Consider the following 27,418-nt stretch of genomic DNA (forward strand, 5'->3'; position numbering starts at 1 on the left):
TACACAGTTATGCTCCCTTAGTGCCCCCACACAGTTATGCTCCCTTAGTGCCCCCACACAGTTATGTTCCCTTAGTGCCCCCACACAGTTATGTTCCCTTAGTGCCCCCACACAGTTATGCTCCCTTAGTGCCCCCACACAGTTATGCTCCCTTAGTGCACCCACACAGTTATGTTACCTTAGTGCCCCCACACAGTTATGTTTCCTTAGTGCCCCCACACAGTTATGCTTCCTTAGTGCCCCCACACAGTTATGTTTCCTTAGTGCCCCCACACAGTTATGTTTCCTTAGTGCCCCCACACAGTTATGTTTCCTTAGTGCCCCCACACAGTTATGTTTCCTTAGTGCCCCCACACAGTTATGTTTCCTTAGTGCCCCCACACAGTTATGTTTCCTTAGTGCACCCACACAGTTATGCTCCCTTAGTGCCCCCACACAGTTATGTTCCCTTAGTGCCCCCACACAGTTATGCTCCCTTAGTGCCCCCACACAGTTATGCTCCCTTAGTGCCCCCACACAGTTATGTTTCCTTAGTGCCCCCACACAGTTATGCTCCCTTAGTGCACCCACACAGTTATGCTCACTTAGTGCCCCCACACAGTTATGCTCCCTTAGTGCCCCCACACAGTTATGCTCCCTTAGTGCCCCCACACAGTTATGCTCCCTTAGTGCACCCACACAGTTATGCTCACTTAGTGCACCCACACAGTTATGCTCCCTTAGTGCACCCACACAGTTATGTTCCCTTAGTGCCCCCACACAGTTATGCTCCCTTAGTGCACCCACACAGTTATGCTCCCTTAGTGCCCCCACACAGTTATGTTTCCTTAGTGCCCCCACACAGTTATGATCCCTTAGTGCCCCCACACAGTTATGCTCCCTTAGTGCCCCACACAGTTATGCTCCCTTAGTGCCCCCACACAGTTATGCTCCCTTAGTGCCCCCACACAGTTATGCTCCCTTAGTGCCCCCACACAGTTATGTTCCCTTAGTGCCCCCACACAGTTATGCTCCCTTAGTGCCCCCACACAGTTATGCTCCCTTAGTGCCCCCACACAGTTATGTTTCCTTAGTGCCCCCACACAGTTATGTTTCCTTAGTGCCCCCACACAGTTATGCTCCCTTAGTGCCCCCACACAGTTATGCTCCCTTAGTGCCCCCACACAGTTATGCTCCCTTAGTGCACCCACACAGTTATGTTCCCTTAGTGCCCCCACACAGTTATGTTTTCTTAGTGCCCCCACACAGTTATGTTTCCTTAGTGCCCCCACACAGTTATGCTCCCTTAGTGCCCCCATAGTTATGTTTCCTTAGTGCCCTCTATAGGACAACCAGAAACAGCCAAGCGCTGTACCCAATTATCTCCAACACTCCTATAGAGAATGAATAGAGTGGCAGGGCACGTACCCAACCTGCTGCTCCATCAGATCAGGGGAATAACAACCCTGTTCTCTAGATGGGTGGGGATCCCAGAAGTCAGACCCCTAGCAATCAGTTAGTTATCCCCTCTTCTATTGATAGGTGGCACATCCCCTTTTAAAGGGTTTGTCCAGTTTAGAAAAAAAAAACATTTTCATACATGTTATTGGGCAGTTCATAGAGAGTCCTCTGTTTGGAATCCTCATCTCTTGCCCAGGTTAGAGAGCGGTTACAAAGAGAGTCTTTTGCTCTGGAGGACCTGTCCCATCCTGCAATAGACAGACAGACCACTGGATTGAATGGACACTGTGCGAAGCTTACTTTCCTCTGTAGTGGTGCTTCAGGAAAATTAAACACCTACTTCAAGGTTTCCCCACAGATCACAACTGATCGCTGATTTCCAAGAGACCCTTCTAATAAGAAGGGATTGCCCAAAGCAGAAACCCCTTTAAGCGGACCATAGACATGAGACCAGGAGAAAACACCGCACCACTCATGCCACACCGACGCAGCCGTGATATTAAAACCACCGACGGGTGAGGTGGACAACATTGATTAATTTTTGATAATGGAGTGGGATCTATTTGGCAACAAGTAGGAGGAAAAATGGGTAAGTGTTGAGAATATGAGTGATTTTGACATCCAAAACATGCTGATGTTGCTTCAAGTTCCATGGCGAATTCACAATGGATTTATTCCGTTCCGGCGTTGACATAGACTGAAAGTAGTCATTGACGACTTTGGACCAGAAATGGTATCACAAGAGCATTTCCACCGTCAAATATGAGTGTGACTTCTGGCAGACGGGTGTTAATTGCATTCCGCATTCAGCACAAATATTCTTCTTTTGGAAACCCGGTTTTCAGACAAACAAAGTTCCTTCCCATCGGGAGATTTTCTGTAATGACGATCGCTGCGGAGCTCGCCAGGTGCATTACGTGTTATGAAGAACTCTCACATCCATCTATTAACTGATATCTTTTTGTAACTGAGCTCAGGTCCCTCAGGCAATTAGAAACCCCTAAACTGCTGCTGTCAGTCCATTACATGATTCGTTGGATGGGATGTATATAGCTTTATGGACCTCGTTTCGATTAATAGGCAATTAGTAGCAATGGCCGGAGCCAAATGCAAACAGTGCAAGCGAATAACCTGTAATAGAAAATAAAAGGAGAAAACTTGCAGACAAAGGGTAACATAATAGTCTTCCTGGTGTTAAACGGTGACATGTCGACAAGCCAGAAACCATTGTGTTTAGTCAAAAGAACAGCTGAGGTGCGCTGGAAGTATAATGACGCCCATTGTTCAGACCTTTTCAGCATCATTCATCATTTTTGTACAGAACACCCGATCCTCTGGTTTGGCAATCGCGCATATCATTTTTTGTCTCGGGACAGGAGAAGATTTTGAAACCGAAAACCCTCCATACAAATATCAAAACATTACAGCTCATTACTGAGGACTGACGACACAGGGATGGGATGTGAAGATTTGGGGGAGATTTATTGCACCCAGCTAGACAATGAGGATTAGAGTGGATTCAACTTTATTATCATTGTGCATAGTAAAGCAAAAAGCCAATGAAACGCAAATAGCATCCAACCAATGATGTAATAAATATTAGACTGCGCACAAATACACTTTATACCAAACATAAATAATACCGAATGCTGGGATATTCAATAGATCTGTACTATTCGCGTCCACATGTCCGTTCCGTGCGAAAAATTATAGAACATGTCCTATTCTTGTCCACATTAAGGACAAGGATAGGACTGTTTTATTCCGCAAAATGCAGAATGCACACGACCGGCTTCCGTAATCTGTGGACCACAAGACAGGCAACTGTCATGTGCATGAGCCCTTACCTGAAGGGAGTAGATAAAAAAACAAACCACGGTCTGGGTGATAGTCACCCATCAGAATCCTACTCACCTGACCTAGGCAATTGTAAAAGTGTCTAGAGGAGGGGGCTCTGGGGTGTGAATGACTCCGGGGTCTGCTCTTGGGTCTATTAGCGCATACAGACGGGATGTCTTCGTGAGACCCTTTTAACATGGTCTTGATACCTGTCCACCATTATATACAGTGGGATGCGAAAGTTTGGGCAACCTTGTTAATCGCCATGATTTTCCTGTATAAATCGTTGGTTGTCACAATAAAAAATGTCAGTTAAATATATCATATAGGAGACACACACAGTGATATCTGAGAAGTGAAATGAAGTTTATTGGATTTACAGAAAGTGTGCTATAATTGCTTAAACAAAATTAGGCAGGTGCATAAATTTGGGCACCACAAAAAAGAAATGAAATCAATATTTAGTAGATCCTCCTTTTGCAGAAATTCCAGCCTCTAAACGCTTCCTGTAGGTTCCAATGAGAGTCTGGATTCTGGTTGAAGGTATTTTGGACCATTCCTCTTTACAAAACATCTTTAGTTCATTCAGGTTTGATGGCTTCCGGGCATGGACAGCTCTCTTTAAGTCACACCACAGATTTTCTATTATATTCAGGTCTGGGGACTGAGATGGCCATTCCAGAACGTTGTACTTGTTCCTCTGCATAAATGCCTTAGTGGATTTTGAGCAGTGTTTAGGGTCGTTGTCTTGTTGAAGGATCCAGCCCCGGCGCAGCTTCAGCTTTGTCACTGATTCCTGGACATTGGTCTCCAGAATCTGCTGATACTGAGTGGAATCCATGCGTCCCTCAACTTTGACAAGATTCCCAGTCCCTGCACTGGTCACACAGCCCCACAGCATGATGGAACCACCACCATATTTTACTGTAGGTAGTAGGTGTTTTTCTTGGAATGCTGTGTTCTTTTTCCTCCATGCATAACGCCCCTTGTTATGGCCAAATAACTCAATTTTAGTTTCATTAGTCCACAGCACCTTATTCCAAAATGAAGCTGGCTTGTCCAAATGTGCTTTAGCCCACCTCAAGCGGCACTTTTTGTGCTGTGGGTGGAGAAAAGGCTTCCTCTGCATCACTCTCGCATACAGCATCTCCTTGTGTAAAGTGTGCCGAATGGTTGAACGATGCACAGTGACTCCATCTGCAGCAAGATGATGTTGTAGGTCTTTGGTGCTGGTCTGTGGGTTGACTTTGACTGTTCTCACCATTCGTCGCTTCTGTCTATCCGAGATTTTTCTTGGTCTGCCACTTCGAGCCTTAACTTGAACTGAGCCCGTGGTCTTCCATTTCCTCAATATGTTCCTAACTGTGGAAACAGAAGCTGAAATCTCTGAGACGGCTTTCTGTATCCTTCCCCTAAACCATGATGGGGAACAATCTTTGTCTTCAGGTCATTTGAGAGTTTTTTTGAGACCCCCATGTTGCTACTCTTCAGAGAAAATTAAAAGAGGAGGGAAACTTACAATTGACCCCCTTAAATACTCTTTCTCATAATTGGATTCACCTGTGTATGTAGGTCAGGGGTCACTGAGCTTACCAAGTAGGGCTGCAGTAAACGATTATTTTAGTAATCGAGTATTCTATCGATTATTTTTTACGATTAATCGAGTAATCTAATAAGAAAAAAATAATACTGTTTTCCTTTATAAAAACTCAGACGCCCTGCCATTAGCCCCCAACACCCTTTGTTCCCCACTGTGCGATCAGCCCAAGTGCATTAGTTCCCCCCAGTGCCATCAGCTCTGCCCCCTTGTGCCATCAGCTCTGCCCCCTTGTGCCATCAGCTCTGCCCCCTTGTGCCATCAGCTCTGCCCCCTTGTGCCATCAGCTCTGCCCCCTTGTGCCATCAGCAGCTCTGCCACCTTGTGCCATCAGCAGCTCTGCCCCCTTGTGCCATCAGCAGCTCTGCCCCCTTGTGCCATCAGCAGCTCTGCCCCCTTGTGCCATCAGCAGCTCTGCCCCCATTGTGCCATCAGCAGCTCTGCCCCCATTGTGCCATCAGCAGCTCTGCCCCCATTGTGCCATCAGTAGCTCTGCCCCCATTGTGCCATCAGCAGCTCTGCCCCCATTGTGCCATCAGCAGCTCTGCCCCCATTGTGCCATCAGCAGCGTTGCCATGCTCCTCCTGACACCCGTAGTGCACAGCGTCACTGGTTTCTATGACGCTGTGCACTCCAGGCGCCTGGCCTTAGTTGCGCCCCCACCCCCTCGGTTTCATCCACTTACCTTTCCAACAGGGGCGCTGCCGACACTCCATCGTTCTGCGCTGCTCTGCTCCTGACGTCACACAGTGCGTCGGGTCACGGCGTGCGTACGTCAGGAGGTCAGAGCAGCGCGGGACCATGAACGTACTGTGGAGTGTCCGGAGGCCCCCTGCTGGAAAGGTAAGTATTCCAAGCGCCGCATGAGACCACGGAGCGGGAGTAATAGCAAGCGCTTCACTCCCGATCCGTGGTCACATGACACAAACGAATCTTCGATGCAAAAAATTTGCATCGAGGATTTTTTTGTGTCGAATTACTCGATTTAATCGAGTAATCGTTTCAGCCCTATTACCAAGCCAATTGGAGTTCCAATAATTAGTTCTAAAGGTTTTGGAATCAATAAAATGACAACAGTGTCCAAATTTATGCACCTGCCTAATTTTGTTTAAACAATTATAGCACACTTTCTGTAAATCCAATAAACTTCATTTCACTTCTCAAATATCACTGTGTGTGTCTCCTATATGATATACTTAACTGACATATATTTTATCGTAACAACCAACGATTTATACAGGAAAATCATGACGATTAACAAGGTTGCCCAAACTTTCGCATCCCACTGTACATGTATTTATATGTATGGTGAGCGGAATATATATAGGTTTAAGGCTGCAACCCGAGTAATCAGTGAGCTGAATGTTAAAGGGGTTGTGTCAGCTCAAGCATTTGGTGGCATATCAGTAGGATATGCCACCAGTGTCTGATAGGAGAGGGTCCACCTCTGGGACCCGCACATATCTCTACAACAGAGGCCACAAAGTGGAGGAGAGCCACATTGCATCTGCCTCTGCCCTCCATTCATTTCTATAAGGCCCCTTTCACACGGGCGAGTATTCCGTGCGGATGCGATGCGTGAGGTGAACGCATTGCACCCGCACTGAATACCGACCCATTCATTTCTATGGGGCTGTTCACATGAGCGGTGATTTTCACGCATCACTTGTGCGTTGCGTGAAAATCGCAGCATGCTCTATATTCTGCGTTTTTCATGCAACGCAGGCCCCATAGAAGTGAATGGGGTTGCGTGAAAATCGCAAGCATCCGCAAGCAAGTGCGGATAAGGTGCGATTTTCACGCACGGTTGCTAGGAGACGATCGGGATGGAGACCCGATCATTATTATTATTTTCCCTTATAACATAGTTATAAGGGAAAATAATAGCATTCTGAATACAGAATGCATAGTAAACTAGCGCTGGAGGGGTTAAAAAAAAATAAAAAATAATTTAACTCACCTTAGTCCACTTGATAGCGCAGCCGGCATCTCCTTCTGTATTCTTTCTTTAGGACCTAGGTAAAGGACCTTTGATGACGTCACTCCGACATCACATGGTACGTCACATAATCTTTTACCATGGTGATGGATCATGTGATGACCGGAGTGACGTCATCAAAGGTCCTTTACCCAGGTCCTAAAGAAAGAATACAGAAGGAGATGCCGGCTGCGCTATCAAGTGGACTAAGGTGAGTTAATTTTTATTTTATTTTTTTTAACCCCTCCAGCGCTATTTTACTTTGCATTCTGTATTCAGAATGCTATTATTTTCCCTTATAACCATGTTATAAGGGGAAATAATAATACAATCTACAGAACACCGATCCCAAGCCCGAACTTCTGTGAAGAAGTTCGGGTTTGGGTACCAAACATGCGTGATTTTTGTCACGCGAGTGCAAAACGCATTACAATGTTTTGCACTCGCGCGGAAAAATCGGGTGTTCCCGCAACGCACCCGCACATTTTCCCAAAACGCCCGTGTGAAAGAGGCCTAAGACTGCCAAAAATAGGCAAGCGGCGCGCTCGGCTATTTTACAAAGTAACATAGAAATGAATGGTTCCGCTTTCCTGAACTTTGCAGGCTTCGTTCAAGAGATAGGTGTGGGCCCCAGGTTAGCCATATGCCGCCACCACCACTTGAGATGACAATTTTTTTTATTTTTTTTTATTTGTATTTTTATTGAAATACAGCAGTACAAATCTGTTTCAGGCTACTTTCACACCAGCGTTTTTACTAGATCCGGCAGGGTTCAGCAAAAACGCTTCCGTTACTGATAATACAACCATCTGCATCCGTTATGAACGGATCCGGTTGTATTATTTTTAACATTGCCAAGACGGATCCGTCATGAACTCTATTGAAAGTCAATAGGGGACGGATCCGTTTTTTATTGTGGCAGATTGTGTCAAAGAAAACGGATCTGTCCTCATTGACTTGCATTGGGGGTCATGCCGGATCCGTCTTACTCCGCATCCCAGGATGGAAAGCAAACTACAACATGTTGCGGTTTGCTCTCCGGTATGGAAACGCAACTAAATGGAACGGAATGCATTTTGGAGCACTCCGTTCAGTTTAGTTTTGTCCCCATTGACAATGAATAGTTACAAAACTGAAGCTTTTTTTCCGTTATTGAGCCCCTATGACGGAACTCAATACTGAAAAACTAAAACGCTAGTGTGAAAGTAGCCTCATCTGTATGCAGAATTGTATAAAGTAAAGTGAATAAGGCAGAATGTACAAAGTATTCAGCAAAAGTACACATAATATAACATCAGATGTCATATGCAATGTAAATCAGACAAAAAACAATAAAGGCTACGTGATAACCCAGCGTCTTCTTGTATTAGTTTGGTTGAAAAGTAAAAGAAAAGAAAAAAAAGAGACAATTATCGACGGTATACCACCGTTAAAGGGGTTGTCCGAGTTATTTTTTGTTTATATGTTCTTTATATGTTTCTAACTAATCAAATATAACAGCTCTACCATGCACTTACTGCATCTGTAGTTGTTCCTTTCTCACATTTCACTGAGGGTCACATGACCTGTGATATCAGCTTCTCTCCCTGCTCTGATAATGATTGGTGAACAAGCCTGTGAGATCAGATATGAGTCTGTACAGACGGCACTGTGCTGGCCACGCCCCCCTGCACAGCCAGCCACTGCTTATTGCTCTCTCCCTGGATTCTTAACCCCTTCAGCTGCACAGACTCAGGGCTGAAGGCTTTACTGAGTAGCTGCAGGCAGTGAGGGGACAAATGCTGGGCACAAGAGCTGACAGAGGAGTTCTGCAGAGCATTGCACAACAGGTTGCGGGAAGATCCTGTGTGTATCAGCAGTGTCATTGTACAGCTCGGACTTGTAGTCCTACACATACAACATGCTGCTGAGTCTCCCAGCAGGCAGACATGTCACTCAGGGCAGCACTTGTATTCACTCCCTTTGCAGAGCAGGGGGAGGGGCAGAGATTATTGGAGGTAAACAAAGGGCTAGAAGAGAACCAGGGAAATGAGGAAAAAGAGTTGTTTTTTTCCCTAAAACTTGCTTAGCTCAGTTATATACTGCTGCCCATGAGATTTACAGTGCTATATTTTTTTTTTCATAACTCGGACAACCCCTTTAAGAGAACATTCCTGAAGAAGTAGCTGCATAGCTCTAATACTAGGGTTGGTGTGATCTACGCTGAGTCCTATCAGAACATCACTGTCATAAAGAAAGTAACAGCAGAGAAAAGAAAGACTTAGACAATACAGACAAAGACACATCAGGGGGAGGGGAGGTGGGGGGTTATTCTTTGGGCTCATCTCAGGGTTGCCTAGTAGCCCAGTAATTGTCCCAAACATCCCAAATGGCACGAAATAGATCTACTTTATCCTGAAACATAGCAGTCGTGTATCCCTGTCCCCTTAGCATATAGATAGATTATTTCCAGAAGCAATAAGGCAGCGAGCTGCAGTCAGCACTTGTATTAACAGTTTAAGGGTCCATTCACACGTCCGTAACGTGTTTTGCGGACCGCACAGTGCCGGCACTAAAAGAATATTCTTGTCTGCAATTGCAGACAAGAATAGGGCATGTTCTATTTTTTTCGGGAACGGAATTGCGGACGTGTGAATGGACCCTATGTGAATGTTTCCTTATATGTGCTGGTGTAATATTAAGAAGGAAGGATATGGGGTCAGGAGGTATACTGCAGCCAAAAATATAACTCAAAAGAGTGCCGACTCTGGACCAGAAGGTGCGTATTAAGGGGCAGTCCCAGAAAATGTGGCGCAGCGTTCCCCTAGTTGTCCTGCATCTCCAATAAACCTCTGCGACCGCTGGATTCAATCTATGGAGGAGATCAGGAGTGTGGGACCAGTACATTAGGAGCTTATACTGGTTCTCTTGAGAACGGACACTGAAGACTTCGCCGCTCTCCTCCACAGTGTGTCTGGTAGAGTTCTTCCTATCGGACCATATAAGAGTGTCTATGAATCCGTTCCGGGGAGGGAATCAACAAAGTAGAGTAGATTTCAGATATTAACCCCTTCATATGTACCCCTCTTCTACAAAGGCGCTCAAATGCCGTCGGGAGGGAGACATTAAACCCCGAGAAGATAGATTGGGCAAAATGTCTAACCTGAACATAGAAGTAATTGGTCGAAGAGGGAAGGCTATATTTGTTCTGGATAGTGACCTAGTGAATGGGTCTACAATGTCTGCGTAAAGAAAGACGAGATAAGTGCCCTGCAGACAAGGCAGAGATAGTTTTCCGTGTTCTCTCTTCTCACATCCAGTGCTTCACATCCGTCCTTCCGCTATTTCGCCGTGCTGCCGGACCGCCACTCCGTCCCCATTGACTATAATGGGGACGGGGGCGGAGCTCCGGTGCAGCACGGTAGTGCACGGTGAAAGGCCGCCCGGACTAAAAGTCCTGCATGTCCGACTTTTTAGTCCTGGCGGCCTCTCACAGCGAACTGCCGTACTGCGCCGGAGCTCCGCCCCGTCCCCATTATCGTCAATGGGGAAGGAGCGGCGGCACGGCGAAATAGCGGAAGGACGGATCCGACAGGGTGAACAGCCTGTCGGATCCGTCCTGCCGCAAGTGTGAAAGTAGCCTAAGGGAAGACTGAATGATTGCCAGAAAAATTGCCTATGATAAAATAAATGTATTTTATTTTTTTCAATAGTTTTTCAAACTATAAACCTAAAAATTCCAAAAATAAAAAATATACAATATTATTTAAAAAAAAAAGCTGCAATGATCTGGAAACAGTAAATTAACAGATATTAGAACAATAGCCCAAAAATTAAAAAAGTTCTAGCCCTTAAACTAACACATGCTAAACACGGCTAATCTGTGTCTGGTCCTGGAGGACCTCAGTGGGTGAAACCGTCTTTTCTCCTGGATCAGGTACGGATCAGAACTCACAAGGGTCTAAGGAAGAAAAATGTCACACCGACACGACAGATGTCAGACATGCGAGCTAAGCGCTCTCCACTGACTGTCTCTGTCATCGCTTCTCTATGGTAACAGGAATGCTGCCGGATTCTGGATGCAGGTTTAGTTGTGAACAGAGGAGAAAATGGTGCATTTTTCACACAGATTTTTAGATGCACAGTTAGCTGTAACTTTATGTAGATGTAAATCATGAAATGTGGTTTTCGCCTTTATCATTTTTTTAATTATGATTTTTGGAAACCCGAACGACCTCTGTGTTTTAGAGACATTGCACCTCTCCTGATTTGTCTGTTTTAGTAAATACTTGTATTCCCTGTAATATACACATTTTGGAGCATCTTTCCTAAGGCTGGGTGCATATCCCGTTTTTGCCATCTGTTTAACGTATAAAAAAAACTTTACGTTAACGGATGCCTCCTACAGATGCCATACAGTGACATCCGTTCACCATGGAGTTTCATTGTAATAAAAAAAAAAAAGGAATAAGTCTTTTTGCCAGACTCTGCAGGATAGAAGCATGGCAAAAACGTGATGTGTACCCGCCCTTAGGACCCTGCACGCTGTTGTTCCAATGTTACTTTTACTAGATATTTGTGAATAGGGCTGGGTTCACATGCACATTCGTATTTCTTCTTTCTGTCCCATCACAGAAACATGAGGTCTCACAACCATATTTTGTATCTGTGTCCGATCCACATTTTTTGCGGATTTCACATGGACCAATTCATAAACCACACATGGACCACGCAAAAAAACAGATAGCACACTGATCCCATCCGTGTGTCCGTTCCGCGGGTTAGAGTACATCTCCATTTCTTGTCCTTATTGCGGACAATAGTAATTTCTAGTAATGGGAGTGAGAAAAATGCGGATTGCACACGGAAGATGTCCATATTTTTTCAGATCCGTGGTTTGCGGAACGCAATATGAGCACAGTCGGGTGCATGAGGACTGAAACTGATTCCAGTGCTGTATCCGTTAAATGACACCAAACACCCCTCACAGATGTTTAATAGGTAAAATAAGGTCTATAGGCTTGGAAAGTATCGTCTGTGATTGGATTAAAAACTGGCTGAAGGACCGTGTCCAGAGAGTTGTGGTCAATGATTTCTATACTGAAAGGTCCCCGGTTCTCAGTGGTGTACCCCAAGGTTCAGAGCTGGGTCCCCTATGATTTAACCTGCTTAATAATGATATCGAGGATGGGATTAATAGCACTGTTTCTATTTTTGCTGAGGACACTAAGCTATGTAGTACTGTGCAGGAAGATGTCCATAAACTACAAGCTGTGCAGTGCAGCACCATTTGAAGCAGCGTTCTCACTGTTTCCAACCATCCCTCACTGGCAGCAGCATTGTCACTCTTCCCACCCCTCTCTTACTGGCAGCAGCATTGTCACCGTTCCCACCCCTCCCTCACCGGCGGCAGCGTAGGGCACCTTACGACTCCTCCCCCACCGGTAGAATCAGCAGTGCTCTACTCACCTCTCCCCCACTGACAGAAGCATTCTCCCCCAAGCCACCATTTACCACTAGCAGCAACACTTTCCCCACCAACCCCCTTGAGACTGGCAGGAGCTCAGCTGGTGCAGGAGGTGGGAGATTGTCAGTAGACATCTCTTACCTCCTCTGCAGTTGTGGCCCCCAGACTGCTGCTGAAGGTCCTGCTCACTGTGGGTGAGGGACCTGTGCGGGTTCTTTACCCTTTCTAGCCATAGAAACAGCTGATCATGCACTGACCAACCAGCCCAGGCCTGAGGGGAACGGTAACACCTAGGAAAACTGCACAGTTCAGTGTACTAAGAAAAGATGCTCCAGAAGTGTTTTTTCATGTGGACGCAAATTAACTATCTGAAAAAGAAGAAGCAGAGCCTCTACCCCCTGATGGGTTCTCTTTAAAGGGAATCTGTCAGCTCCAAAACAGACCCAAACTAAGCGGTGTATAGTGTAAGTGGTGCCGAGGGTTTTATCTTCATACTCACTTGCATTTCGATCCTGTGCTCCCATAAACCAGCAGTAAAATTAACTGCGAGGACTCCTCTTTTAGTCCTCTCCATGTATTTTACTGCTGGTTTGGGGGAGAACAGAGTTTGAATGCAAGTGGGTATGAAGATAAAACCCTCGGCACCACTTACACCATACACCGCCTACTCTGGTTTGGGGCTGATAGATTCTCTTTAAAGGAATTGTCCCATCTTGGACATTGGCAATGTCTGATGTCTGAATGGCTGTGGGCTCCGCTCTAAAGATAGGTGCGACCTATCTGTAGAACGGAGCCCACAAAGTGCCAGAGGGTGCACCGCACAAGTGCGGACGCCCTCCATTCATTTCTGTGGGAGAGAGCCTAAAACAACTCAGCGCTGGCTCGGCTAATTCGGTCAGCCCCATAGAAGTAAATGGAGTGGTGGCCACGCTTCCCATTCGTTTCAGCCTAGTGCCGCTCGCCTATTTTTGGCACTCCCATACAAATGAATGGAAAGCAGCTGCGCATGCGTGGAGCGCCCTCTGTCATTTTGCCCCAGAGGTGGGACCAGCACCTATCAGACATTGGGGGCAGATCCTAGCAATATGCCCCCAATGTCCAAGATGGGAATACCCCTTTAATGCTGTGTTAGTCTCTATGAGAAGTTTGGTTTGTACAGTATATATCTTAGCTGTATCTATACCCGTGTTCTTGGCTCACGGCTTTCCAGCTGTTGTGAAACTGCAATCACAGGCTGCAGCTTTCAGGGCATGCTGGGACTTCTAGTCTCACACCACCTGAAACTTTGCAGTCTGTACAGAATAATAACCTGAGACGGTAAGCAGTCACGCCACGCACTGGTGCCTGTTCATACATGCAGTGACATCAGGCACTCAAGTGGGATGATTTGTGGACCATAAATACCGCCGACAGACATTGGTCCAGGTCAGGGGTCTCCAGGAGCAGCTGCCGAGCACAGGTCCTAGACTGAGCAATGTGAGCAGGTGTTAGTGCAGACTGGACATAAGTCCAGTAATGAAACCTGTGGAGTAAATGGGAACTTCTGGAGTGAAAGCAGCGTGGCACTGCGATTAGGCTGGCAGCATGAAATGCGTGGTATAGAAGTGCATTTCCTCATACATCTATATAGTAGAGTTGCATTAGGGGGGGTTCCAATTATATAAAATGTTGGCACATTTCTAGGGTAAGAAATCGCTTTATGATCGGTGGGGCCCCTCTGGGATCCTCCCCAATTCTGAGACTGAAGGGGCCACAGTGCTGGTGTATGCTGCATGGGCGCTCTCCGCCGCCTCTGCATATGTTTTACATGTCAGTACATACTGCACCTTTTTGCACAGTTTTGCTATCTTGTAGTTTGTTACATGCTACAACAGTATTAATAAAGCCTCGTATGGCTGACGGGTCTGCTGTATGTTTTACCTCTCAAAAACGGTGTTCCCATCTTGGACACTGACACATCGCTAGGATATGCCCCCAATGTCTCATAAGTGCAGGTCATAGAGTTGCGGGTCAATTCTATGGGACTGCTAAAACTACTGAATGGAGCGGTGACCCCACTTGCGCTCGGCTATTTTCGGCAGTCCCATAGAAATGAATGGAGGGCGGCCGCACATGCGCAGTGCGGCCTCCTGCATTTTGCAGGCTCTGTTCTAAGGATAGATGCGGGTCCCAGTGGTGGACATTGGGGGCATGTCCTACCATATCAAACCCCTTGAAATGGATAGGTTTTCCATTCAGCAGTCTACGGGACATAAAGCCATCCCGCTGAGCCCCAGTGTCTCTGTGACAATACTTATTTTCGTAATACACTGCAAACCCGGTTTCAGTTTTTGAAAGCATTGTAGGAAGTCTTAGAATTGCTTCTAAAGAAAACTGCGATTGTGGAACTACATGGAAAAAACGGGGGTCAACTTGAAGTTCCCCAGTTGCTCTGCATACCTGGCGGGGGCTTCTCTATTGAGACAGGGGAATGAGAGGACATCTGATGCTGGCAGCAGCCAGGCAGGATATTTTCTAAATGCTTTAGCAATGATTGATTCCTATAATAATATGCTATCAGGGAATGAGTGTTTAGGGTTTCCCTAAAAGGGATGCCTGATTGCAACACCTTTCGAAAATGAAGCCAGACTTGCTCATTCAGATTCTGTCGTGACCACTAACAGCCCTCTATCAGGGTGGGCACGAGTGTCACATCACTCACCAGTCAGATTCCCGTGTCCCACGTTTTGGACCGCAACCTGGCCCCAAGGCCTCTTCCTGTGTGTGTAGTGGAAAGACTTTTTCCTGCAGCACTGTGAGGGTTAATTCCCCTATCTGACCCTGTGTTCAGCTGCTTGATGAATGAGCTAATTATCTCTTCTATATAGATGGACTGTTCCACCCCTTGCCCAAGCTATAGGTCTCAATAGATCTGCCAGGTCTTCCTAGCTGTGTACCTGTAACTGTTCAACGGACTGATCCTGTGCCACCTGCCCTGACCTTTGCACTGTTCCACAGATTTTCAGGAACTCTACCAGCCCTGACCTCTACCTGATTCTTGACTACATGTATTGTCTGATCCCCCGATGCTACACACCTATGTCTCTGATCCCTGTGGGTCAGCAGCCAACCACACCAGGACTATTCCAAGAGGTAGCAGCCCAGTGGCTTCCCTGCAGGGAAGGCCAGAGACTGCTAGGTTAACCCTCTCAGGACTAACCCTAAGTGAAACCGGTTGGTTGGCTCTGTGGGTCCATGACCACTGTCCTTAACAGATGCCAGTATGAAGTCATTGGGGGTGAAGCTGCTCTCCAAAGGAGTCATACTGGCTGGTCCCCCTTCTGTCTTCATTGATGTATTATAGGCGGGGTACGTTACCACAAGCCTCCTAAAGCGACATTCGGTGCATGCGCAGTTGAAAGCAAAGTCAATACACCTTACTTCACTGCACATGCACCCAATGCCATTTTAAGAGGCTTCTTATGAATTACCCAATCTGTGGGATGTCAGTGAATGAGGGGACTGGCCAGCATGACTCCTTGGGAGAGCGGCTCCGCCCCCATGACTCCTTGGGAGAGCAGCTCCACCCCCATGACTCCTTACTAGGATCTGAATGCATTTGTCAAACCTCTCATTCTTCATTATTCAGAAAAGCCCAGAAGTTAGGAGGTCATCGGTGCAGTCTCCATAATGGATAAAAGGTCTTGGGATTGTGGGGAGCTAATTCCTGGTGGCAGGCTTCACTGCTGCTATGCTTAGGAGTCCAGCGGGCAATCCTTTTCTCTGATTGACAGCTATATTTGTATGCATAGCCCTACAGACTTAGCTGTCAATCACTGGGTGGTACCACCCACTGGATTTCTAAGCATAGAAAGGGTAAAAATGTAATGGAATATGTCATATATTTTTATGGGAATAGATTTAGCAAAACTTGCATCAATCTGCTCAGCTCCCCCTGCTGTCTGGAGGTTGTGCTGCGTTTCCAGACAGGTTGGCTGTGTACCACACATTGACTGCTTCATAAGCAGATTCAGCCAGCACAGCCACATCCTTAGGGCATGTTCACATGGCAGCTTTGACATAGGAAATTTGGTACGGAGTCGGACTTCACACCAAAAAGTGACCATTGGCCTTGCAGATTGGCAATTGGCCTCCCATTGTTCTCAAAGGTAGGCTACGCAGTCATCCACGAGGCTGCGGTTTATAGCCCCGACCAGGTCAAGAAAGGGCACAAACCTTGGCCTCCCGTTGAGAACAATGATATGGAATAGATATGAATAGATCTTGCGCTGTAGACGGCAGCTTTTTGGTGCCAAATTTCTAATGTCAAAAGCCATGTGAACATCCCCTTAGTGCCAGTCCCCAAGGTCTGAAACGGTGAGGACAAATGCTAAGGGTAATGCCGGATAACAGTAAAAAAATGAACTTCCCCTTTAAATCATTGTAATGCATGCAGTATTAGCAGTCAGACTATGGAGGACACACCGTAATGTCCTCTGCCATGAAAATGATGACCCCATAAAAAAAATTGATAAGCACTGTGAATAAAAGGAGGCTAGGATCGATATAGACATCCCAAAAAGTGCCGGCGGAATATATTCTATAGATGAAGACATAGAAATGATGGTATGGATGGTATTATATCATTCGGGGTAATGAGGACGCAGTGATGGGTAGGAGATCGCTCCCTGATGTATGTCTTATTAATCTCAGCCTTTCTTCACTTTTACAGGCAGGAGCGGGAGAGACATGCGATCATTCGTAACAGCCCACAGGAGCAGAGATGACGGTATAGTATACTTTTCACTGTTTTCTTGGTCATAATCTTGAAATGAATGTCCCAGTTTAGGCTGATTTAATTCTGTATTGTAATAGGATTTTCTGTCTCTGTGATACATAAATTGCTTCTGTCTATGCTCGGATCTGTTAAATGCATACATTTATCCGAACAAGGCTGACGCTGGGGAAGATGGATGGATTTGTACCGTTCCCATTTAACTCAATGACTTGTGCACATCTGTCTTCAGTTTGCCCCTCCTGGTGGCAGAATTGTAAGTCCTGGACGACCCCTTTAAAGCAGATCTGCCGGTTTCCATTGCCACCTTATCTAAGTTCAGCACAAGATAGAGGGGGGGGGGGCACTTAGTTTGGGTGTATACAGATTTCTTTGATACGAATCAGTGTTTTCATGCAAAGAGCTATTTTAGGCTAAATTCACCCGCTCTATTGCAAAGGGTCAAATCCAAAGGAGAGATCCACAGTATAAATTGACATGCTGTGGTGGGCTGATTGCTGGTCGGTGGGGTGGCGGGAGTCAGACATCCATCTATCAATAGGCCACCAATATTGTAGCCCAAGAAAACACCTTAAAGGGATATTCCCATGTCAGACATTGCGGGCATATCGCTAGATGCGGGTCTCTATCTTTCGAACTGAGCCTGCAAAGTGGAGGGCGCACCACGCAAGCGAGGCCACCACTTCCATTCACTTCAATGGGGCCGACATAAAATACACAAGACAGTGCTCGGATATTTTTGGCGGCCCCATAAAAATAAATAGGGGGCAGCCGCGCATGGGCGGTGCGCCCTCCTTCACTTTGCCGGCTTAGTTTACGAGATAGGTGCGGGTCCCAGAGGTGTACCCCCTCTAGCTATGTCCCTGCTCAGCCCTAATAACTGTGCAACATTAAAGGGGTTGTCCCATGACTAACGTAAAAAATGAAAATCAGACACCATATAGTACATGACAATCTCTTTCTAATAAAGCTAGAACCAGCCCTGTATCTCACATGGATCCAGAGATCTCCCCATTCATTGCACTGCTAGATTTATATCAAGCTGAAAGCTCAAGGGGAGTGTCTTCTCTGGTGCAGCTCAGGAGGTGTGTCCATGCTCTCCCTATCACAGCTCAGGGGGTGTGTCCATGCTCTCCCTATCACAGCTCAGGGGGCGTGTCTCAGCTCTCCCTATCACTGCTCAGGAGGCAGTTGAAGGATGAATCTGAGCATGTGCGGCCATCTCAGTGAGCAGGACAAAGAAATAAGAGAAAAAAACAGCAGGTGGCGCTATACAGATGATTTCTTTGAATAACTCAGTGGCTATGCTAAATATTTAATTACATGCAGCTACAAAAGTATTCTGATCCAGATGCTGGTTTGAGAACTGTAGAATATTTTTTGTAGGACAACCCCTTTAACCTCTTAAGGACATAGGGCGTACAGGTACGCCCTTGTGCCCTGGTACTGTCACGGCTGTATGTGAGCAACAATAGTAATTCACAGTACAGAGCAACTGACTGGACCCAGAACTAGGGAGGATAAAGGGTGACCCCTGTCCGACCCTCAACGCTTTCCCTATTCTGCTAAAGCACATGCCCGGATCCAAATGGCGGAACGAGGCATGCCCACGTGCCTAAGACTAATGACCACTGTAACCCCTACAATAGTGGAAGGGGCACGGCCACCAGTGCCCTACTCAGTATATGGAGGGAACCGTGGCCACCTCAGATCCAGTCAGAAAACAAACAGGAATACAACAATGTCTGCAGACTTAGCTGAAGGTGTTATAGCCGCAGAGAAGATGGATCCAAGGACAGGCTGGCAATATCCGGAGTGCTAGCTGCAGCAGAACACAGGTCCAGTGAACTGATAGCTACAAGTGAAGAAACTAAAGCAAGAGCTACAACTGAAGTGAGAACTATAATCCACATCCTATCATAGGAGGAGGGGTGATATAAGGAGAGGGAAATCAAACACATGAAGAACAGCTGTGGTGAAAGAAACCAAAAGTAAACAGAGTAGTGAGAACTCCTCCCAGCTCTAGTAGTGACATCATCACAGGGGTGGAGAAACAGAGCTGTGAGAACGTCCCAAAGCTCTGGTAGTGACAGTACCCCCCCCTCTACGGGTGGACTCCGGACACCCAGGACCCACCTTCTCAGGATGAGCCCTATGAAATGCCCTGATGAGGCGAGTGGCTTTAATGTCCAACACCGGAACCCACATCCTCTCCTCAGGACCATAACCCTTCCAATGAACGAGGTACTGAAGAGAACCGCGGACAATGCGAGAGTCCACAATTCTGGAAACCGCAAACTCCAGATTGCCATCAACCAAAATCGGAGGAGGAGGCAAAGAGGAGGGTACCGTGGGCTGGACATATGGTTTTAAGAGAGATCTGTGAAATACATTATGTATCTTCCAAACCCGTGGAAGATCAAGACGGAAGGCAACAGGATTGATGACTGACAAGATTTTATAAGGCCCAATAAACTTGGGACCCAATTTCCAGGAGGGAACCTTCAACTTAATGTTTCTAGTAGACAACCACACCAGATCACCCACATTCAGGTCCGGACCAGGCACACGTCTCTTATCAGCCACACGCTTATACTTCTCACTCATTTTTTTAAGATTACTCTGAATCTTTTGCCAAATGGTAGACAAAGACGAGGAAAATCTCTCCTCCTCAGGTAAACCAGAAAGAGCCCCTCCTGAGAATGTCCCAAACTGCGGATGGAACCCATATGCACCAAAGAATGGTGACTTATCAGAAGATTCCTGACGACGGTTGTTCAGAGCAAACTCAGCAAGAGGGAGAAATGAACACCAATCCTCCTGGTTCTCTGCCACAAAACAGCGCAAATATGTCTCCAGATTCTGATTGAGGCGCTCAGTCTGACCATTCGACTGCGGATGAAAAGCAGAAGAGAAGGACAGCCGAACCCCCAGGCGAGAACAGAAAGCCTTCCAGAACCTGGACACAAACTGCGTGCCTCTATCGGAAACAATATCAGAGGGAATGCCGTGCAATTTAACAATATGGTCGACAAAAGCTTGCGCCAATGTTTTAGCATTGGGTAAACCAGGGAAAGGTACGAAATGAGCCATCTTGCTAAAACGGTCCACCACCACCAGGATCACCGACTTCCCCGAGGAACGAGGAAGATCCGTGATAAAGTCCATGGACAGGTGTGTCCAAGGACGGGAAGGAATGGGTAACGGGAGAAGGGAACCTGAAGGCCGTGAACGAGGGACCTTAGCTCGAGCGCACGTCTCACAAGCAGCCACAAAACCCTCCACCGACTTACGAAGAGCCGGCCACCAAAATCTCCGAGCAATGAGATCTACCGTGGCTCTACTCCCGGGGTGACCAGCAAGAACCGTATCATGATGCTCCTTAAAGAGTTTGTGACGTAGCTCAGGAGGCACGAACAACTTCCCAGAAGGACAACGGGCAGGTGTCTCAGTCTGGGCAGCCTGGACCTCGGCCTCCAAATCGGAATATAGAGCAGAAACAACTACCCCCTCCGCCAAAATGGGACCCGGGTCCTCGGAGTTTCCTCCTCCCGGAAAACAGCGAGAGAGAGCATCAGCCTTCACATTTTTTATCCCAGGTCGGAATGTAACAACAAAATTGAATCTGGAGAAGAACAGAGACCATCTGGCCTGTCTCGGATTCATACGCTTGGCCGACTCCAAGTATGCCAGATTCTTATGGTCGGTAAAAACGGTGATAGGGTGCCTGGCCCCCTCCAACCAATGGCGCCATTCCTCGAAAGCCAACAACTCCCTATCTCCCACATCATAGTTTCTCTCTGCCGGGGAGAGTTTTTTAGAGAAAAAGGCACAGGGTCGCCACTTGGCAGGGGAAGGGCCCTGGGACAAAACCGCACCCACACCCACCTCGGAAGCATCCACCTCAACAATAAAAGGTAAGGAAACATCGGGATGCACCAAGACGGGAGCAGACGCAAAATTCTCTTTAATCTTAGAAAAGGCTGTAAGCGCCTCCTCCGACCAAGAGGAAAAATCCGCCCCCTTTTTTGTCATGTCAGTGAGGGGTTTGACAACAGAGGAATAATTCAAAATGAACTTTCTGTAATAGTTCGCAAAACCCAGAAAGCGCATCAATGCCTTCGGATTCTCAGGAAGCTCCCACTCAAGTACAGCACGGACCTTCTCGGGATCCATGCGAAAACCAGAAGCAGAGAGGAGAAAACCCAGAAATTGAATCTCCGATACCATAAAAAGACATTTCTCCAGCTTGGCGTACAATTTATTTTCCCGCAGAATCTGCAGAACCTGAAAAAGATGATCCTGATGGGTCTGAACATCAGGGGAAAAAAATCAAAATATCATCAAGATACACCAATACAAATTTCCCCATTAAATGATAGAAAATACTATTAACAAAATGCTGAAAGACGGCCGGAGCATTCATCAGGCCGAAAGGCATAACGAGATTCTCGAAATGCCCGTCAGGGGTATTAAAGGCCGTTTTCCATTCATCCCCCTCTCTGACCCTGACCAGGTTGTACGCGCCTCTCAAATCCAATTTGGAAAACACCTTGGCCCCAACAATTTGATTGAAGAGGTCCGGGATCAGAGGAAGGGGATAGGGATCGCGAATCGTGATACGGTTCAGCTCCCTAAAATCTAGGCAAGGTCTCAGAGAGCCATCTTTCTTTTTAACAAAAAAAAAACCCGCGGCCACAGGTGACTTTGAGGGACGAATATGCCCCTTTTCGAGACTCTCGGAGATGTAAGTTCGCATAGCGATTCTTTCCGGTTGTGAGAGATTGTAGAGGCGTGCTTTTGGCAGCTTGGCGCCGGGAATGAGGTTAATGGGACAGTCAAACTCCCGGTGAGGAGGTAGCTCCTGAACACCGCTCTCGGAAAACACGTCCGAGAAATCAGAAAGAAATGATGGCACCGTTTTAGTAGACACCTCTGCAAAAGTCGCTGTGAGACAATTCTCTCTACAAAAATCACTCCACTCATTTATTTGCCTTCCTTGCCAATCAATAGTGGGGTTATGTCTAGTGAGCCAGGGTAACCCCAAAACTAGAGGAGACGGCAATCCGTTAAGGACAAAACAAGATATGTCCTCCACATGAGTGTCACCTACAGCTAGCCGGATATTGTGAACAATGCCCTTCAGAGATCTCTGTGAGAGTGGAGCAGAGTCAATAGCAAAAACAGGTATATCTTTATCTAATGTGCAAACCTGAAAACCATGCATGGCTACAAATTGAGTGTCAATAAGATTGACGGCCGCTCCACTATCGACAAAAATCTCACAAGAAATGACTTTGCTCTCTAGCGCCACCCTGGCAGACAGGAGAAAACGGGAACTGCAGGTCAGAGGAAAAGCATCAAATCCTACATCAACTTTGCCCAAAGTAGCAGATGAAGCAGAACCTGATGATTTACCTTTTGAGATTTTTCTCTTATTATCGCTCTTAGTACGGTTCAAGAATCTCCTAGACGGACAAACATTTGCCAAATGACCTATGCCCCCACAACAAAAACAGACCATACTCTGAGGACTAAATCCTCTTTTATCAGGGGCAAGTCGAGCTAGCTGCATGGGCTCCTCCTCAGAGGGGAGCGAGACAGGATGAGGCCCCTGCACACTGAATGAGTCCGCACCACTGCCCCTAGACTGACAATGGTTGGACAGAGAGGTCTCGTTTCTTTCTCTTAGACGCCTGTCAAGGCGTACCGCCAATGACATGGCAGACTCTAAGGACGTTGGTCTCTCATGGAAAGCAAACGCATCTTTTAATCTCTCCGAGAGACCATGACAGAACTGACTCCGGAGTGCAGCATCATTCCAACCCGAATCAGCTGCCCATCTCCGAAATTCAGAACAATAAAGCTCCGCAGACCGTTTGTTCTGGCATAAAACACGTAGGTTAGATTCGGCCAGAGCAACACGATCCGGGTCATCATAAATCTGCCCCAGGGCCACAAAAAATCCCTCCACGGATCGAAGGGAGGGATCCCCTGATGGCAGCGAAAAAGCCCAAGTCTGAGCATTACCCCTGAGCAGGGAAATGACAATCCTCACCCTCTGCTCCTGATTACCAGAAGAGTGAGAACACAAGCAAAAATGGAGTTTGCATGCCTCTCTGAAACGAACAAAATTCTCACTGCCCCCGGAGAACGTCTCCGGAAGTGAGACCTTTGGCTCGCAACAGACTCCATGAGCCGGAGCAGGGCCCAATGCTTGAAGCTGGGTCATAGATTGACGGAGATCCGCTACTTCCAAAGAAAGACCCTGCATGCGGTCAACCAGGTCAGAAAGCGGATCCATGTCAAAAAAGCACGGTTTTGGTGGATTATAATGTCACGGCTGTATGTGAGCAACAATAGTAATTCACAGTACAGAGCAACTGACTGGACCCAGAACTAGGGAGGATAAAGGGTGACCCCTGTCCGACCCTCAACGCTTTCCCTATTCTGCTAAAGCACATGCCCGGATCCAAATGGCGGAACGAGGCATGCCCACGTGCCTAAGACTAATGACCACTGTAACCCCTACAATAGTGGAAGGGGCACGGCCACCAGTGCCCTACTCAGTATATGGAGGGAACCGTGGCCACCTCAGATCCAGTCAGAAAACAAACAGGAATACAACAATGTCTGCAGACTTAGCTGAAGGTGTTATAGCCGCAGAGAAGATGGATCCAAGGACAGGCTGGCAATATCCGGAGTGCTAGCTGCAGCAGAACACAGGTCCAGTGAACTGATAGCTACAAGTGAAGAAACTAAAGCAAGAGCTACAACTGAAGTGAGAACTATAATCCACATCCTATCATAGGAGGAGGGGTGATATAAGGAGAGGGAAATCAAACACATGAAGAACAGCTGTGGTGAAAGAAACCAAAAGTAAACAGAGTAGTGAGAACTCCTCCCAGCTCTAGTAGTGACATCATCACAGGGGTGGAGAAACAGAGCTGTGAGAACGTCCCAAAGCTCTGGTAGTGACAGGTACTTAAGGACACAGGGCGTACATGTACGCCCTGTGTATTTTCGATCACTGCCGTGCGGCTGGCAGTGATCGGAACCCGGTGCCTGCTCAAATCATTGAGCAGGCACCTAGGCTAAATGCGCGGGGGGGTCCCGTGACCCCCCCATGTCGGCGATCGCGGCAAACCGCAGGTCAATTCAGACCTGCGGTTTGCTGCGATTTCTGAAGTTTCTGGTCCCCGCAGTCCCTGACCGCGGGGATCAGAAACTTTATATGCCTAAAAAAAAAGTTTTATTCACCCCCCCCTGCACCCCCGAATGATTTTTATGGTGGCGAGAGGTGCAGGGGGAGGGTTGCGGGCGGTGTGGGCGGTGCGGGAGGCGGGCGGTGCGGCAGGCGGGATCGCGATCCCCCGCCCGCCTCCCCTTGTATAATCGTTGGTGTCTAGTGGGGATACCAGGGTGCCAGCACATTGCTGGCACCCTGGTATAAACGGCTGACATCTGCGATGCGATGTCAGCCGTTTAACCCTTTCCATACAGCGGTCCGTACGGACCGCTGTATGGAAAAGGTTAACAGCGCAGGGAGCTCCCTCCCTCTCCCATCGGGGGGCTGCTGTGCCTTTGCAGCCCCCCGATGGGGAGGGAGAGAGCCCCCAGAGAGCCCCCCGAGAGATCCCCTCCTTACCCTTCCCCGTCTGCGAAGTTCTGAGCAGACGGGGAAGGTTCCCATGGCAACAGGACGCCTCTCAGGCGTCCTGCTGTCCATGGTGCTGAACAGATCTGTGCTAAAAGGCATAGATCTGTTCAGAAAAAGTGTAAAATACAGTACAGTAAAATATATATTGTACTGTACTGTATTATACATACATCAGACCCACTGGATCTTCAAGAACCAAGTGGGTCTGGGTCAAAAAAAAGTGAATAAAAGTGAAAAAAAAGTAAAAATCAAAAAACACATTTATCACTGATAAAAAATGAAAAAAATAAAATTCCCTACACATGTTTGGTATCGCCGCGTCCGTAACGACCTGATCTATAAAACGGTCATGTTACTTTACCCAAACGGTGAACACCATAAAAATAAAAAACTATGATGAAATTGAAATTTTGCCCACCTTACTTCCCAAAAAAGGTAATAAAAGTGATCAAAAAAGTCGCATGTACGCCAAAATTGTAACAATCAAACCGTCATCTCATCCCGCAAAAATCATACCCTACCCAAGATAATCGCCCAAAAACTGAAAAAACTATGGCTCTTAGACTATGGAAACACTAAAACATGATTTTTTTTGTTTCAAAAATGAAATCATTGTGTAAAACTTACATAAATAAAAAAAAAGTATACATATTAGGTATCGCCGCGTCCGTATCGCCCGGCTCTATAAAAATATCACATGATCTAACCCGTCAGATGACCACCGTAAAAAAATAAAAATAAAAACGGTGTAAAAAAAGCCATTTTTTGTCATCTTACGTCACAAAAAGTGTAATAGCAAGCAATCAAAAAGTCATATGCACCCCAAAATAGATGCCAATCAAACCGTCATCTCATCCCGCAAAAAATGAGACCCTACTTAAGATAATCGCCCAAAAACTGAAAAAACTATGGCTCTTAGACTATGGAGACACTAAAACATTTTTTTGGTTTTAAAAATGAAATCATTGTGTAAAACTTACATAAATAAAAAAAATTGTATACATATTAGGTATCTCCGCGTCCGTGACAACCTGCTCTATAAAATTACCACATGATCTAACCTGTCAGATGAATGTTGTAAATAACAAAAAAAAAAACTGTGCCAAAAAAGCTATTTCTTGTTACCTTGCCGCACAAAAAGTGTAATATAGAGCAACCAAAAATCATATGTACCCTAAACTAGTACCAACAAAACTGCCACCCTATCCCGTAGTTTCTAAAATGGGGTCACTTTTTTGGAGTTTCTACTCTAGGGGTGCATCAGGGGGGCTTCAAATGGGACATGGTGTCAAAAAAACCAGTCCAGCAAAATATGCCTTCCAAAAACCATATGGTGTTCCTTTCCTTCTGCGCCCTGCCGTGTGCCCGTACAGCTGTTTACGACCACATATGGGGTGTTTCTGTAAACTACAGAATTAGGGCCATAAATAATGAGTTTTGTTTGGCTGTTAACCCTTGCTTTGTAACTGGAAAAAAAATATTAAAATGGAAAATCTGCCAAAAAAGTGAAATTTTGAAATTGTATCTCTATTTTTCATTAAATCTTGTGCAACACCTAAAGGGTTAACAAAGTTTGTAAAATCAGTTTTGAATACCTTGAGGGGTGTAGTTTCTTAGATGGGGTCACTTTTATGGAGTTTATAATCTAGGGGTGCATCAGGGGGGCTTCAAATGGGACATGGTGCCAAAAAAACAGTCCAGCAAAATCAGCCCTCCAAAAACCAAACGGCGCACCTTTCACTCTACGCCCCGCTGTGTGCCCGTACAGTAGTTTACGGCCACATATTGGGTGTTTCTGTAAATGGCAGAGTCAGGGCAATAAAGATACAGTCATGTTTGGCTGTTAACCCTTGCTTTGTTAGTTGAAAAAATGGGTTAAAATGGAAAATTAGGCAAAAAAATGAAATTCTCAAATTTCATCGCCATTTGCCAATAACTCTTGTGCAACACCTAAAGGGTTAACGACGTATGTAAAATCAGTTTTGAATACCTTGAGGGGTGTAGTTTCTTAGATGGGGTCACTTTTAGGGAGTTTCTCCTCTAGGGGTGCATCAGGGGGCTTCAAATGGGACATGGTGTAAATAAACCAGTCCATAAAAATCAGCCTTCCAAAAACCAAACGGCGCACCTTTCACTCTACGCCCCGCTGTGTGGCCGTACAGTAGTTTACGGCCACATATTGGGTGTTTCTGTAAATGGCAGAGTCAGGGCAATAAAGATACAGTCTTGTTTGGCTGTTAACCCTTGGTTTGTTAGTGGAAAAAATGGGTTAAAATGAAAAATTAGACAAAAAAATGAAATTCTCAAATTTCCTCCCTATTTGCCAATAACTCTTGTGCAACACCTAAAGGGTTAACAACGTATGCAAAATCAGTTTTGAATACCTTGAGGGGTGTAGTTTCTTAGATGGGGTCATTTTTGGGTGGTTTCTATAATGTAAGCCTCGCAAAGTGACTTGAGACCTGAACTGGTCCCTAGAAATTGAGTTTTTGTAAATTTCGGAAAAATTTCAAGATTTGCTTCTAAACTTCTAAGCCTTATAACATCCCCAAAAAATAAAATATCATTCCCAAAACAATTCAAACATGAAGTAGACATATGGGGAATGTAAGGTCATCACAATTTTTGGGGGTATTACTATGTATTACAGAAGTAGAGAAACTGAAACTTTGAAATTTGCAAAA

At 46.3% G+C, this 27,418-nt stretch overlaps 1 protein-coding gene across 1 annotated transcript in view; it reads left to right on the forward strand.

Annotated features, from left to right (window-relative positions):
- Nucleotides 1-27,418, forward strand: part of CCDC148 (coiled-coil domain containing 148) — a 220,169-nt gene that overhangs the window by 25,082 nt on the left and 167,669 nt on the right. Inside the window, exon 2 of the mRNA XM_040440791.1 lies at nucleotides 17,012-17,068. Coding sequence (XP_040296725.1) covers nucleotides 17,012-17,068 — 57 coding nt within the window. The remainder of the gene's footprint in view (nucleotides 1-17,011; nucleotides 17,069-27,418) is intronic.

Source organism: Bufo bufo, chromosome 7 (genome assembly GCF_905171765.1).
Source record: "Bufo bufo chromosome 7, aBufBuf1.1, whole genome shotgun sequence".
Lineage (NCBI taxonomy): Eukaryota > Metazoa > Chordata > Amphibia > Anura > Bufonidae > Bufo > Bufo bufo.